General features: G+C 39.5%; 1 protein-coding gene across 3 annotated transcripts; it reads left to right on the forward strand.

Moving 5' to 3' along the window:
- Positions 1 to 922: 922 nt before the first annotated feature.
- On the forward strand, positions 923 to 12,129 carry LOC102777028 (rho-related GTP-binding protein RhoA-C). 3 transcript variants are annotated; one of them, XM_006804290.3, is made up of 6 exons: positions 975 to 1,021; positions 3,141 to 3,204; positions 4,819 to 4,974; positions 7,040 to 7,160; positions 7,256 to 7,386; positions 9,924 to 12,129. In XM_006804290.3, the coding sequence occupies exons 2-6, from the start codon at positions 3,190 to 3,192 to the stop codon at positions 10,095 to 10,097; spliced, it is 597 nt and encodes a 198-aa protein (XP_006804353.1). In that variant the 5' UTR covers positions 975 to 1,021; positions 3,141 to 3,189; the 3' UTR covers positions 10,098 to 12,129. The 3 variants fall into 3 exon arrangements, with proteins under 3 accessions (XP_006804355.1, XP_006804354.2, XP_006804353.1); XM_006804292.2 differs by lacking the exon at positions 3,141 to 3,204 and having other exon boundaries at positions 923 to 999; XM_006804291.2 differs by lacking the exon at positions 3,141 to 3,204 and having other exon boundaries at positions 929 to 1,021.
- Positions 12,130 to 13,986: the final 1,857 nt, after the last annotated feature.

Genomic DNA, 13,986 nt, shown 5'->3' on the forward strand with positions numbered 1-13,986 from the left:
TTAACACAAAACAGCACAAAAAATTATGCCGATTCATGAAAAGTTTAGAATACATCCTCCCCTCAAAGTTTTGTGTATTTTCCACAAATTGACCACTGGAAAATGGACAGATTGTCAGGTTAAATGTGTGATATTGACAAAATTCCATGGTTCCCTCTAATGTGATATCAACCAGCAACGTGACAACCAATCCCTATGTTAATAATTCCTGAATATTGTATGTGTATGTTGTTGTTTTAAAGTGGGAAAGATTATTTTCCAAATAAGATTTGGGATAAATAAACCATTTCTCATCATCATCAGAACAACAGACTGACAGAGCAACCAGCGTTGCTCCTATGCTGCTACAGACACGACAGTGACTGAGGTGCAAACCTCCTTAATCTCAAAACTGATGTTTCATCATTTAGGCACTGGCCTGGCCTTGTTTCTTTGATTCTTTCGTGTTGTTTGCCATTTTCAGTATGATTATTCAACATGTCTGGCTGTTTGAGAGTAATTATGAAAACAATATGTTCTTCGCATACATACAGTCTTGACTTTCAGTGCCCCGACTCACTTGAAAAAATTCATATGTGCTCTCCAGAATTTTAACTTGTGTGCGTAATATACAGGGTAATACATCTGCAACACGAGCTATCAGCGGTGACGCTTCAGTATATTGAATCAATAACATAGAACTTCAGAAACGATGAAGGGGATGCTGTGGGTGTCAGCTAACCTTGTTTCATGTAATTTAATAGAGAAATGCTTTATATACCAACTGCGCTATATACACGAACATCCCTGGGAGGCTGTACTCAGGGGCAAAACCTTTCAGGCTCTCGGTTAGGGCTAAACAATGCATGGAGACGTTTCATAATATATTATTTTGGTTGGCTAAGTTGCCGTTCACTCATGACTTCAACGTATCCTATTGGCTGAAAGTATGTGGTTTGGCCGGGCTCGTAGCGCTTTCGGGGGCGGGACTGTTAGTTCTGACAGGAAAACTAAAGAAAGGCGAGTATCTCGCAGGAAAAAGGTAAAACTCTGATTGCTCAGAATTTCCCTTTGCTTTTTAAAATTCCTAGCGTTGAAGCTGGTATCAAGTAATATGCTTCCTTCTTTAAAGTGTGTGTGTTTAGGTCGACAAGAGGCCAGCTATCATGAAGAAGTAAGCAAAGTTAGCAAGCTAATGATTAGCTTCCGTAGACGAAATGGAAACTGCAGCTAGGTAGAAGTTAGCCGACACTCTGGTGACCTAAAGAGGTCAACGGGCTACTTCAGAACTGAGGAAACATTAGCATGCCAAGTTTTATGTAACTTCATTTCACCAGCGTTGAGCTGAGTTACAAGTGCCCCCTCCATCGGAGGCAAGTATCATTAAGGAAGTGAAGTTCTAAAGCAGCATAATACTACAAAATCCCCAGATAACCGAGGCTTAAACTCTCAGCAGTGTATAACGGTAAACTATCTTGTTGTGAAGTAGTTAATGGTTCGTATAGGTATTTACAGAAAAGACTAGTCGTTTATAGTATAACTGGAAAGTTAATTAGGAGATCGATGTACTCAAAATATGTCTGCCTTTACTGAACTGCGTTTGAGCGGACGTCTGAACCTTCAGGAAATAGTGATGTCACAGAAATACATCCTGAAATTACCGCTTTGGATAAAGAAGAGTCACTGCGCTTGAATGGGTTTATCGAGACAATTTAAAAGCCAAATTGTGGCATTTGTGAGCCAACGTATTTATATTGGGTGCCATATTTAGCCAAAAGGACAGAAACTTGGTCTTAGCTATCATAACTGTACTTTATTGTGTAGTGATGTGTTCAGTGTTATTGCCACACACACACACACACACCAAAAATACTATAAGAAGTTTAATTTTTGACATGGTTGTCATATGTAATAAAAACATGCCCACTAATGCTTTTAGCAAAACTCATAATTATTTATGTAAGAGATTAGTTCAATAGATTCATTTTTCTAAAAAGGCAGCTTGGTCCAAAATAACTTGGGAAGTTGAAAAATAAAATTTAGTTTTTAATAATTTCAATTATCAAAGGAAAAAAAATAACCCAAACTACCTGGCCCTGTGGGGAAAAAGTTATTGGCCCCCTTGAGTTGAATTCAGTTTCACTCACCACCGAGGCCTGATTACTGTCAGACCAGTTTAATCAAGAAATTGCTTAAATACAACCTGTGTCACAACGTGAAGTAGGCTAAAAGATCTCAAAAAGTAACAAACCATGCCAAAGTCTAAAGAAACTCAAAAAGAGTTGAGAAACAAAGTAACTGACATCTGTCTGGAAATGGTTACAAAGCCATTTTTAAGGTTTTTTAAGGCACATGCGCAGACTTTTTGATGGGCAGAGCAATGTAATCATGGACTGATTTGCATGTTTACAATACAGAAGAAGGCCAAACATGGACAAACTAATTCCCCCCCAAAATTAGGGCTGTCAGCCCTAATCATGATTAACGTGATTAAAATTTTGAATGCGCTCAACCCATCTGGAGCGCAGAATGAACAAACTTTGGACTAACTGCTGAAATGCGTTGACAGAGACATTTCAGGGATTTTAATTCAGTCTGCGCTCCAGATGAGTTAATTGTTCATTGCGTTAGTTGTGATGATGGCACATTAACGCTGAAAGCACTAAAAAAATATAAAGTCGCCAGTTCGGGATTTCTTTGGCTTTAAACCAGATGACAGAGGTAAACCTAAGGATGTAACCAAAGCGGTGTGCCGCTTGTGCAGACGTATAGTGCGAGCAAAGTACTCAAACACGGCTAACTTACATGAGCATGTACGTGTCCACCATCCGGCTGAGTATGCTAGGCTATCACCAGCTTCTGCAGCTCCATCAACAAGCATTTGGGCGCACTCTGAGGAGGGGGCATTTGCTCACAGATGAAAGAGGGTGCTGTTAAAACAGCGCTATTATTTTTCTTTCTGTTGACTGCAAATCAATCAATCAGTCAATAAATAAATACTTTTTTTTTTTTTTTTTTTACGGATCTTGGAAGCTAGCTGACCAAAATGAGTAACATCCAAGTCATCAATACATATGGCCGACTATTCATCTAATGCCCATCTCCACTAGTAAGGTAGCCGCAGTAGAAGATATGTCACTGATAACAAGAACTCCTCACAGTCCTTGCAGGTCTTCACCTGAAGTCGAGCTCTTCGAGCCTCTGCGAGCAATGGAAACAGGCAAGGTGAGGATTAGTAAGTGTCAGAACTTCAATCCTTGATGAAACAACACATTTGCAAATACATCAGGAAAATGACCTCCTGAGTTTAGCTGCTCCAAGAATGCCTAAGCTGAAGATGGAGAGTGATGAGGAAGAGGAAGTATGGATGACTGAGCCCCTGGGTGTGATGTACCATTGACGGATGAAGGAAGTGGATGACATCAAGAAATCCTACCAGTTCCTAGAAGAGGCCGGCCTACAGGACAGCGCAGAGGCTGTGATCATGGCACATGCCTCTATGGATCTAAGCACCAGATCCATAAAGGCGACTGTCACAGCTGACAGGACCCAAGTTACAGACTGTGCAAAGGGACCCTGGAAACTGTGAAACACATAGTACCAGGATAAAACCTGGTGAGTGTTGTTCCTGGAATCCAGCACATTCCAGGAACAACATCTGAGACCTCTTTCCAGGAGAAGAGCGCAGTCCTAGGAACAGCTAAGATACAGAATGCATAATAGCAGGATGTCAAGTTGGGACTCAATATGCCTCCTGTCTGGAAAAACTAGTCACATGCATTGTTCAGGTGTGAGTTGGGCCCATTCTTCAACACAAACATTCTTCAAATTCTGTGGTGGTCCTTGGCTCTTGGACGACACTTCTGATAAGTCTTTTCCTGCAGGGAACCGTCTGATCCACAAAGGATTGGATGGTTCCCAACATCTGGGAAGAATTTCATGTCAGTAGCGCCTTTACATATATTTTCCCTTTGAAAACTGGTGACGTGTTCAATACTTATTTTACCTGCTGTATTGAAAAACTAGTCCACCTACCTAGATACAGCAAGCTTCTTTATTCTTTTTAACAAACCTGTGTTGTGCCTAATTTAGGGAAAATATGATTCAGCACCACTTTCCTCCTTGGGACCCTTAAAGGAAGTTTTGGAATATAATTCTCAGACTTGGATAAACTTTTCTTCCATGTTTTCATTCATTGTGTGGTTGAACTTCATGCAGCTGTACACTTTTTTTGTTTTTATTTTTTGGTGTTGCAACCATACATCACAACGCACGGTTTTCAAAGCTCAACTGTTGAGGATTGACCATGACATGTGTGAGTGCTCACACTCTGCAGGAAACCGTTATTTTGCGGCACAAGCAATAGAAAAGAATGTGTTTCAGAGTGTGTGAACGGGCCTATAGGCTTTAAATGTTTTACAAATCCCTGCATTCCATTTTCAGGCAAAGCAGTGGCTCTCTGATACAGTTGTATCTGGTTTAGTTACAGAGGGACATTAATAATGTCCTCATCAGGCACTCTACCTGCAAAGACAGGAAATAACCACAACTGACAAAAGCTAGAACTGATGAAACATTACAGTTGAAGTTATTTTGTGATTGGTGAGAAATGTGCAAACATTTTAGGGACCTTACTTCAGCTCTGTCCAAGCACACATTATTTTCTTCTTAGTTTTACGTAGTATTTTCTCACCTTTTCAGATTTCTTATTTCACTGATTTTGTGTTTTCACAAGAGCTCAAACCACTCACCCTAACAAGTTTGTCTTTGGCAATAAACCTTTGTGTTAATTTAAATCTTTAGCTTGGCTGATGGATTCTGTACTTTGACTTTTTTCAGATGGCGGCAATCAGAAAGAAACTGGTGATAGTCGGTGATGGAGCCTGTGGCAAGACTTGCCTCCTCATAGTGTTCAGCAAGGATCAGTTCCCGGAGGTCTATGTGCCTACAGTGTTTGAAAACTACGTGGCAGATATTGAGGTGGATGGTAAACAGGTAAGCTGTTCATTCTAACAATAAATGTCAGATTGTTTTATATTTATTGTAGCACAGTAGCATAGCAGTGTGTGTGCTATGTGTGAGGCTAAGAGTTTTAAGACAGGACATATCTAAAGTACCTTAACTCTAGCCAATTTCATAAATAGCACATTATATTGTAACTATCGATTGATGTATGTACGTTAATATTGAAGCTGGAACTAGCTTTAATTATTTTCTCTATCTTGGATAGCTTTATGAGTGTTAATATAGATATAGCTGATAGAGTTGTGATATTCATTACTGCAAAATTTGCTTTTAACTTTTTGGTCAGCCACCTGCACAAAATGCAGCCACACGGATGATTTCTGTGGTTAATAAGTTCAGAGTTTACTTTAAGTACACCTTGAGTAAAGCTTAACAATAAATAATTTTAACATGGAAGTCTACCACTAATAGATAGTATTAGTCACATGCGTTGCTCAGGTGTGATTTTGGTCCATTCTTCCACACAAACAGTCTTCAAGTCCTGAACGTTACATAGGCCCCTTCTATGAACTCTGACCTTTAGTTCTTTCCAAAGATTTTCAGTTGGGTTCAGGTCAGGTGACTGGCTGGACCATTTCAACAGCTTTATTTTCTTTCTTTGAAACCAGTTGACAGTTTCGTTGACTGTGTTGTCTTGCTGAAATGTCCACTTTCATCCTAGTAGATGGCAGCAGATTTAATCAAGAACGTCTTGCTTCATTTTTCTATTCATCTTTCCTTCAATGACATAAAGCGTGTCAGTGCCGTATGCTGAAAAACATCCCCACACCATGATGTTCCAACCTCCAATTTTCAATGTTGGTATGGTGTTTGTGGGGCGATATGTTGTGACCTCCCAGCACGGTGTGTGTTTGGTATCATCTGACCAGACTAACTTTCCCAGTATTTCACAGGCAAACTTTCTGTAGCTCCATAAGTGCTCCTTGGCTCTTGGCTCTAATTCTTTTCACTCTTCTGTCTGAAGTCTTGTGGGGAGCATCTGGTCGTGGCTCGTTGATGGTAAAATGATGTTCTTTTCACCTCCAGATCATGGCCCCAACAGTACTTACTGGATCCTTCAGTATTTTAGAAATTCTCCTGTAACCCATTCCATCAGTATGGTTGCAAAGGTCTAAGAGAGCTTATTTTACATTATATACATTATTTATGGACATCAGTGGTTTGACTTGTTTGTATGTGTGGATTGGATGGTTACCAACATCCGGTAGGAATTTCATGTCAATAACAACTTTAGAAATATATTTACTTAGAAAATTGGTGACATGTTCAATACTTATTTTACCTGCTGTATGCAAAGTGTTAAGGCCAGTCAAACTTCGATACAAGAGCAATGAATTTAGTTCAGCATAATGAGGCACATCACAAACTAACCACCTCCTATTACCAGTTTTAAATCTCTGTTTATATCTAACTGTACATACTCGTGTACATACCCTTTCAAACTGAATTTCTGTAATACTGCATCTCACCTGCAGCATCTGTGCAGCTCACGCTTTGGATTCACTGATCAAGCAAAACATGATCTGGAGCCGGGTCATAATTTTACAGCTTAGCAAGAAAACAAACAAAAATGAATCCATTTCCCTTCCAGTTGTAAAACTGGAGGGAGGCCTGTCCATCCAAACTATCTATGAATGCAAAATCAAAACAATTATCAATGCGTTACTCAGTATAGAAATTACGTGTAGATCACATTAATCTTGAGAGAATGTCTGCCTCCTCAAACAAGGATCTTGGGGGCAGATGTCACCTAGAGGTTGGTGAGTTGTGCTGCTCTTTTCTTCTCTGCTGTCGCCCCCTTAAGTTTGTCTGCACCTTCATCAGTCGAGTGCTCATGCCCTCGATTTTAGGACTCTGTGTAAGCTAGAACACTAATCAATGATTTACACCTCATGCACTTACATACATGCCTGAATGGCTTCCATCCGCCTGTCTTCATAGCATGCTGTTACATGATAAAAATGGGCCTGTGTTTGATGACCCTAAGCAGAATTGGTGTGTGTAGTAGGAGTTAACTATAGTCCCTCCCCTGCAGGTGGAGCTGGCCTTGTGGGACACAGCAGGTCAGGAGGACTATGACCGACTGCGGCCTCTGTCATATCCAGACACAGATGTCATCCTCATGTGCTTTTCCATTGACAGCCCTGACAGTTTAGGTGAGCCTGTTTCTGTTGGTTTCATTAAAAAAACAATTTAAAAACTCTTTTATATCTGCTGCATGTTTACCTTGTCCACATTGTACCTGATGCAGAGAATATTCCGGAGAAGTGGACTCCAGAAGTGAAGCACTTCTGTCCCAATGTGCCCATTATTCTTGTGGGAAACAAGAAAGACCTGCGAAATGATGAGCACACGCGCCGAGAGTTGGCTAAAATGAAACAGGTCAGTGACGGCATGCACTCATACAGTTTCATATTAATCCCACCACACAAACACTACACTAACATAACTAATGACAAAAACGTCCATAACTTTTGTCTGTCAGCCTTTAGTCAGTTCCCACTAACATTAATTAGTTTTTTTTTATAGGGCTGCAGCCACTGATAATGAAGACAAATATATTTACTAACTTTTGTTTTGACATAAACTACAAGTGAAAAGTTTGGACACAGCTTCTCATTCAATGGTTTTTCTTTATTTTCATGACTGTTTACATTGTAGATTCTCACTGAAGGCATCAAAACTATGAATGAACACATAAGTGTGAAATAACTCAAAACATATTTGATATTTTAGATTCTTCCTAACAGCTGCCCTTTGCTTTGATTCCTGCTTTGCACACTCTTGGCGTTCTCTCCATGAGCTTCATGAGGTCGTCACCTGAAATGGTTTCCAACAGTCTTGAAGGATTTCCCAGAGATGCTGAGCACTTGTTGGTCCTTTTGCCTTCACTCTGCGCTCCATCTCATCCCAAACCATCTCCACTGGGTTTAGGTCAGGTGACTGTGGAGGCCAGATCATCTGGTCAGCACTCCATCACTCTCCTTCTTGGTCAAACAGCCGTGACACAGCCTGGAGGTGTGTTTGGGATCACTGTGCTGTTGAAAAATCAATGATGGGATGGCATGTTGCTGCAGGATGCTGTGGTAGCCATGCTGGTTCAGTGTGTCGTTAGTTTCGAATAAATCTCCAATAGTGTCACCAGCAAAGCCCCCCACACAATCACACCTCCTCCTCCATGCTTCACAGTGCATGCATGTAGAGACCATTGTTCACCATTTCTGCGTCACAGGTGGAACCAAACATCTCAAATTCGGACTCTTCAGACCAAAGCACAAATGTCCGCTGGTCTAATGTCCCTTCCTTGTGTTTCTTGGCCCAAACAAATCTCTTCTGCTTGTTGCTTTTCCTTAGTCGTGGTTTCTTAGCAGCTGTTTGACCATAAAGGCCTGATTCACACAGTCTCCTCTGAACATGTAGAGATGTTTCTGCTACTGGAGCTCTGTGTGGCATCTATCTGGGCTCTAATCTGAGCTACTGTTAACTTGTGATTTCTAAGGCTGGTGACTCGGATGAATGTGTCCTCAGCAGCAGAGGACTGGGGTGGTCCTCATGTGAGACAGTTTCATCATAGCGTTTGGTTCTTGCGACTGCACTCGGGACACAATCAAAGTTTTCCAGACTGACTGACCTTCAGTTCTTAAAGTAAGGATGGACTGTTGTTTCTCTTTACTTAGCTGATTGGTTCTTGCCATAATATGAATTCTAACAGTTGTCAAATAGGGCTGTCAGCTGTGTACCAACCTGACTGCTGCACAACACAATGGTGTCCCAACCCCACAACACAATGGTGTCCCAACCCCATTAAGAAGGCAACAAATGAACCCTGACAGGCACACCTGTGAAGTGAAACCATGTCAGGTGACGACATCATGAAGCTCACTGAGAGAAGGCCGAGGGTTTGCAGCACTGTCAACAAAGCAAAGGGCGGCTACTTTGAGGAATCTGTGATATAAAACACATTTGTGTGTGTGTGTGTGTGTGTGTGTGTGTGTGTGTGTGTGTGTATATATATATATATATATATATATATATATATATATATATATATATATATATATATATATATATATACATATATATATATATATATATATATATATATATATATATATATATATATATATATATATATATATATATATATACATATATATATATATATATATATATATATATATATATATATATATATATATATATATATATATATATATATATATACATATATATGAAAAATGGAAAAAAATCATATTTTGCTTGGTTGAATCTTAACAAGGTTCCAAGTAGAGCTTCAGTATGCAACATGAAGAAATGGGAGTGAGACAAAACAATTATTTTTGAAGACAACATTTAAACTGAAACAGGCTGTTTTACAGCTGATCAAAAGTTTAGGACCACACCTCAAAAAAACCTGTAAACCCCCCAAAACAGAAATCAAAGGTCCAAACATGAACTCGGTCATGAACAGCTCCACCGTTAGTGTTGATCACATCAGAAATTAGTTCCGGCATGCTTGATGATTTACTGGTAAACTTAAGACAGGCTTGTGCATATACCATACTGTGGACAGGTGTGCTCTATACATTTACAGTAAAGAGTTCAGATGGGGAGTGTCTGGAATTGATTGATTGTAATCTGTGGGCTAAATGTGCTCACAGCCAATCTGTGGGAGGGATCAAAGACTTATTTCACTCAATGACAAACAAATCAACATTACTTTTATGTTTTTGTTTCTGGACCTTCAGTTACTCTTACTGCTCTCCATTAAAATTAATCTACCATGAACATTAGAGTGTGTTCATTTCTTCTAAGTGAGCAAACATATAAATCCCACAGAGGGTCGAATAATGATTTCACTTCTTCTTTTTCATTGGATTGAGCTGGTTTTCCTTAATGGTTTTGTTCTTCCCAAACAGGAACCTGTGAAGTCAGAGGAGGCGAGAGAAATGGCCAACCGGATCAATGCCTTTGGTTACTTGGAGTGCTCAGCCAAGACGAAGGATGGTGTGAGGGAGGTGTTTGAGATGGCCACCAGGGCGGCGCTACAGGCCAAGAAACGAGGCAGAAAAAGTGGCTGCCTTCTGCTATAGAGTGTCAAGTTACACAGGTTAGGGAGGACAGGAGGAAAGGATCCTTGCCAACAAAAACATTCCTCCTGTTTCTACTTTGTCACCATGCTGTGCAGAATTGAATGGGGCCTTTTCAGGAATAAGGGAGAAAAATCAAACTAGGTCAAAAGGGGAGTGTAAGCATTCATGTCCAAGGTTTAATCTGCCTTTAATCTGTAATCATATCTTTGGATTCATCAAACCTAAAATCAAGAGAACATGGAAAGAAGGAACCATCTCTCTTAAAGAGGTGTGTTGGGATTTCCAGACCTATGAAGTGGTCTCCGTTATTCTAAATTGCAGCCTGATGGTCTGTACACAAGCCCATCTTTAGAACAGATCCCTCCCAGGTGTTCAGTACATTCACAGCTGTGTACCATATGAACAAGTTTCTGGAGGACTTGGCTTGCGGCGTTTCTTTGAGTTAACATCCTATTAGTCTGTACTTTTGTCATTTCCTTTATTTCTCTGCAAAGACCAACCAACTCTGTACAGACCTGATTTCCTCCTTTATGATGATGAAGTAACCTGTCGCTGCAGGTTCACATTCAAAATCCACACTACCGCTCAAAAGTACAGTCGCCAAATGTCAAATTAAATAATTCAATAAAAATCACTTTTATTCTTTAAATGAATCCTAAAGTGAGTAGAAAACATATTATTGATATTAAAAAGTTAGAAATAATGATTTTTGCAAAAATAATTGAGTCTTTCCAGCATTCTACCACCAGTTTGCTGACATTTTAGTTCATTCTTACAGAAGCTCCCAGTTTAATGTGGGTGAGAGTGGACTGAGACCCAATGACTGTGCTGGGCTCTCAGCTGCTTCTGTATAGTTTAGAGTCATTCTATGGCTCACTGTGCTGTTGCAGTCAGTCAGCAGTCACAGGATCCGATGTGGTCCTGAATTTCCCAGAATTTCCCAGTTCACCCCAAAGACCTCCAAAACTTTTACAAAGTGCCACTTGACAGGTGGCAGGCACACCTCCACGATCCTTCAGTCTTTGTCTCAGAAATATTCTTTTTGACCCAAATACCTCTTAGGTTTATCTGTTCATAAAACTTTCTCCCTGACTTCCTCTGTCCAACATCTGTTCTTTTTTCCCCCACTTTATTTCTAAAGCACTTTAAAAACAACATAACAGTTGACCAAAGTGCTGTACAGAAAATAAGAGAACAAAAGAATAAATCAGTAAAAGTACATACAAAGGGTAAGAAGATGACAACTCTCACTGGGTTAAAAGCCAGGTGTGTGGGTTAAAAGGTGTGTTTTTAAACGGGTTTTAAAAACAGTGAGGGATGGAGCCTGCCTGACCTCCAGAGGCAGCTCATCCCACATTTTGGGAGCCAAAGCTGCAGAAGCTGGGTCTCCTTTGGATTTATAAAAGCACCTGGTTAGCTGATGTAAGAGCATGTGACGGCATGTAAGGGTGAAGCAGCTCAGGGGCAAAACCATTAAGAGAATTAAAAACAAAATAATTTTAAAATGGATTCAAAACCTTTACCCATCTATTCATTTTATAAGGTGGTCTCTTTTTTCTCCACTGTTTTTAAGCAGGCGTTCCTGATCTGCTTCTCAGCTCTTGTTGTTTAGTGTTTAACAGGTGTTGTTCTCAGACAGCAGACTCATGTATTTGGCCTGCTGCTCAGTTGGGCTGTTCTATAAAGGGAATAATATTGTGTACAATGTTCTGGGCAGTTTCCTGCATGTAGTAGCGTTCACTTTCATAGCACATTATGGTTGAACACACAAAGGATGATGTTTCAGTTACTCAGCTAGCTAAAAGTTTAAAAATGTAATGAATTAACCTTCTAACATGATAAACTTGAATTAGTAACATGCCATTGGAACACTGTGTGCTAAGAATCGGCCTTTCTACTCCAATACAGGTATTCCAATAAAATTACAGCAATGCATGATTACATTAGTTGTGTATGATGTAGACATAGACTGTGGTTCATTTCTGACTTTTTGTTTTTCAAAATAAAAGTCTGCGCTTCTCTTTCAAAACAAGGACTTTCTGTGTGATGCCAAACCTTGTGTGTAAGATTAAATTACCAGTGTTTTGTACAACTTTTCAAAATTTGATTGCTCAATTTTGTTTTTCCAAGTCATTAAACTGTCTAACACTGTATGTAGTTGGCTATAGAAGCGCTAACAAAGGCAAATGATCCTGAACAGAGTTTTTGTTAACTGTCAGATATTAAAGAGGCCTTGGTGTACCTCTGACACAGAGGAGTGGATGTTTATAGAAGAAAGGATTGTGTTCGAGTTGACCAGTTCCAGTTTTAATGCGACACCTCCATGTTTCTGATCCGGTCTTGTTCACCTGCTGTCTTGAAGAATTCATATAATGTACAATTTCTACAACACTAATTCCATCAGTGCTACAGTTAGACTGTACACACTTGGTAAAGAACAGTGTTTCTCTTCTAATATCTTTGTGTTGTACTGATGGAATTAGGGCTCTGGAAATTTACATTATGCTACTTTAAAGCATGTTGTGAGGCTAATATGTAACTCATTATTTAAGTACAAGTTTGAACATTTATATATACCTATATGTTTTGTTTTTCTTTCCTGCTCTGCATTCCATTGTATGCTATTTTAACTATGGGATATTCCATCAGCTTACTTTTATATTATTTGCACATAGCTTCAAATGTCTGTGTCATATAAAAACACACAATGTCCAAATTCTGAAATGCAAAATGCAAGGATCTTCTATAGGATTGGTTATTTGTAAGCAAAATATTCTTTTATATCCAGTAGTCTTTTGTAAAGTTTTCTAAAGGAAATACATTTGAGAATGACCAAATCTGCTGTGTGTGTCTCTTCTCATGTGTTTTGTCCTCTTACCCACTTAGAGTGTCCAAGTCTTGGCTCAAGATGGTGAGCATGATGGTCTGTGTAGATGTTCATGTGTCTGTAAACGTATAACAGGAACATATTCCCCATTGATACTATAACCTCATCAACAGCCAAGTTTAATCCCAACTCCATACTGCAAACATTCAACTGTTATAATTTTCAAGTATTCCAGATAAGCAATGAGTCTAGTTTTTGCCTCACAAAGGAAAAATAACATAAAAGTCTAACTGTAATTACTGGCCAACACTTGGCAGACTTATGATGTAAGTGTGTGTGAGCCCCACATTTAAGGGCTTTAGATGCAGAGAGGCTGGAGAAGGTTATGAAAGCCATTCTAAAAACCTGACAGTTTAGCAGTTCAGCAGATAAAATGACTGTTGCTGTTTTTGCAAAAACAATGCACTGCACATCAAACCTCATCCCAACAATGACATATGGTGGAGGAAGCATGTTTTGGGATCAACGCTTGATTTCTTCAGCCTCAAATATATTCCATTGTGGACACAGACAACTGGAGACCCCGAGGAGTCATTACTTTATAGTCTGACACTAGTGGGCATGCAAGTGGAAGTACATCTGAGGCTTTACAGTCATTAAAGGAACAATAAATTGAATCAAAGAGTCTGATTATTTGCACTGGATCTAGCGAGCGATTCACGAGTTGAATCTTAGGACAGTTTGATGAAATAAGATAAATTACCCAAAGCATGGATGTAAATTAATATTAGAATTGTTCAAAGAAGAATCAGGGAGGCCTGCGCTTAACCCACATGAGCTGGTGTAGCATGATGCAATGATATTTTATGATCAAGATATTCCATAACTTGATGAACTGAAACACCTCGCAGAAGGACTGGTCCAAAGTTGTTCTTCGTTACTGTGCAAGTGTCACGAGCAACTGTAGAAAAACCTGTGATGAAGACTGGTCCAGTGAACACTGTTAAGATTTTACAACAGAAAGCACCAATAAATAAAGATGAACTTGCAAGTTCCACTTTA

The sequence above is a fragment of the Neolamprologus brichardi genome, chromosome 20, assembly GCF_056152115.1.
Source record: "Neolamprologus brichardi isolate AB-2024 chromosome 20, ASM5615211v1, whole genome shotgun sequence".
Classification (NCBI taxonomy): Eukaryota; Metazoa; Chordata; class Actinopteri; order Cichliformes; family Cichlidae; genus Neolamprologus; species Neolamprologus brichardi.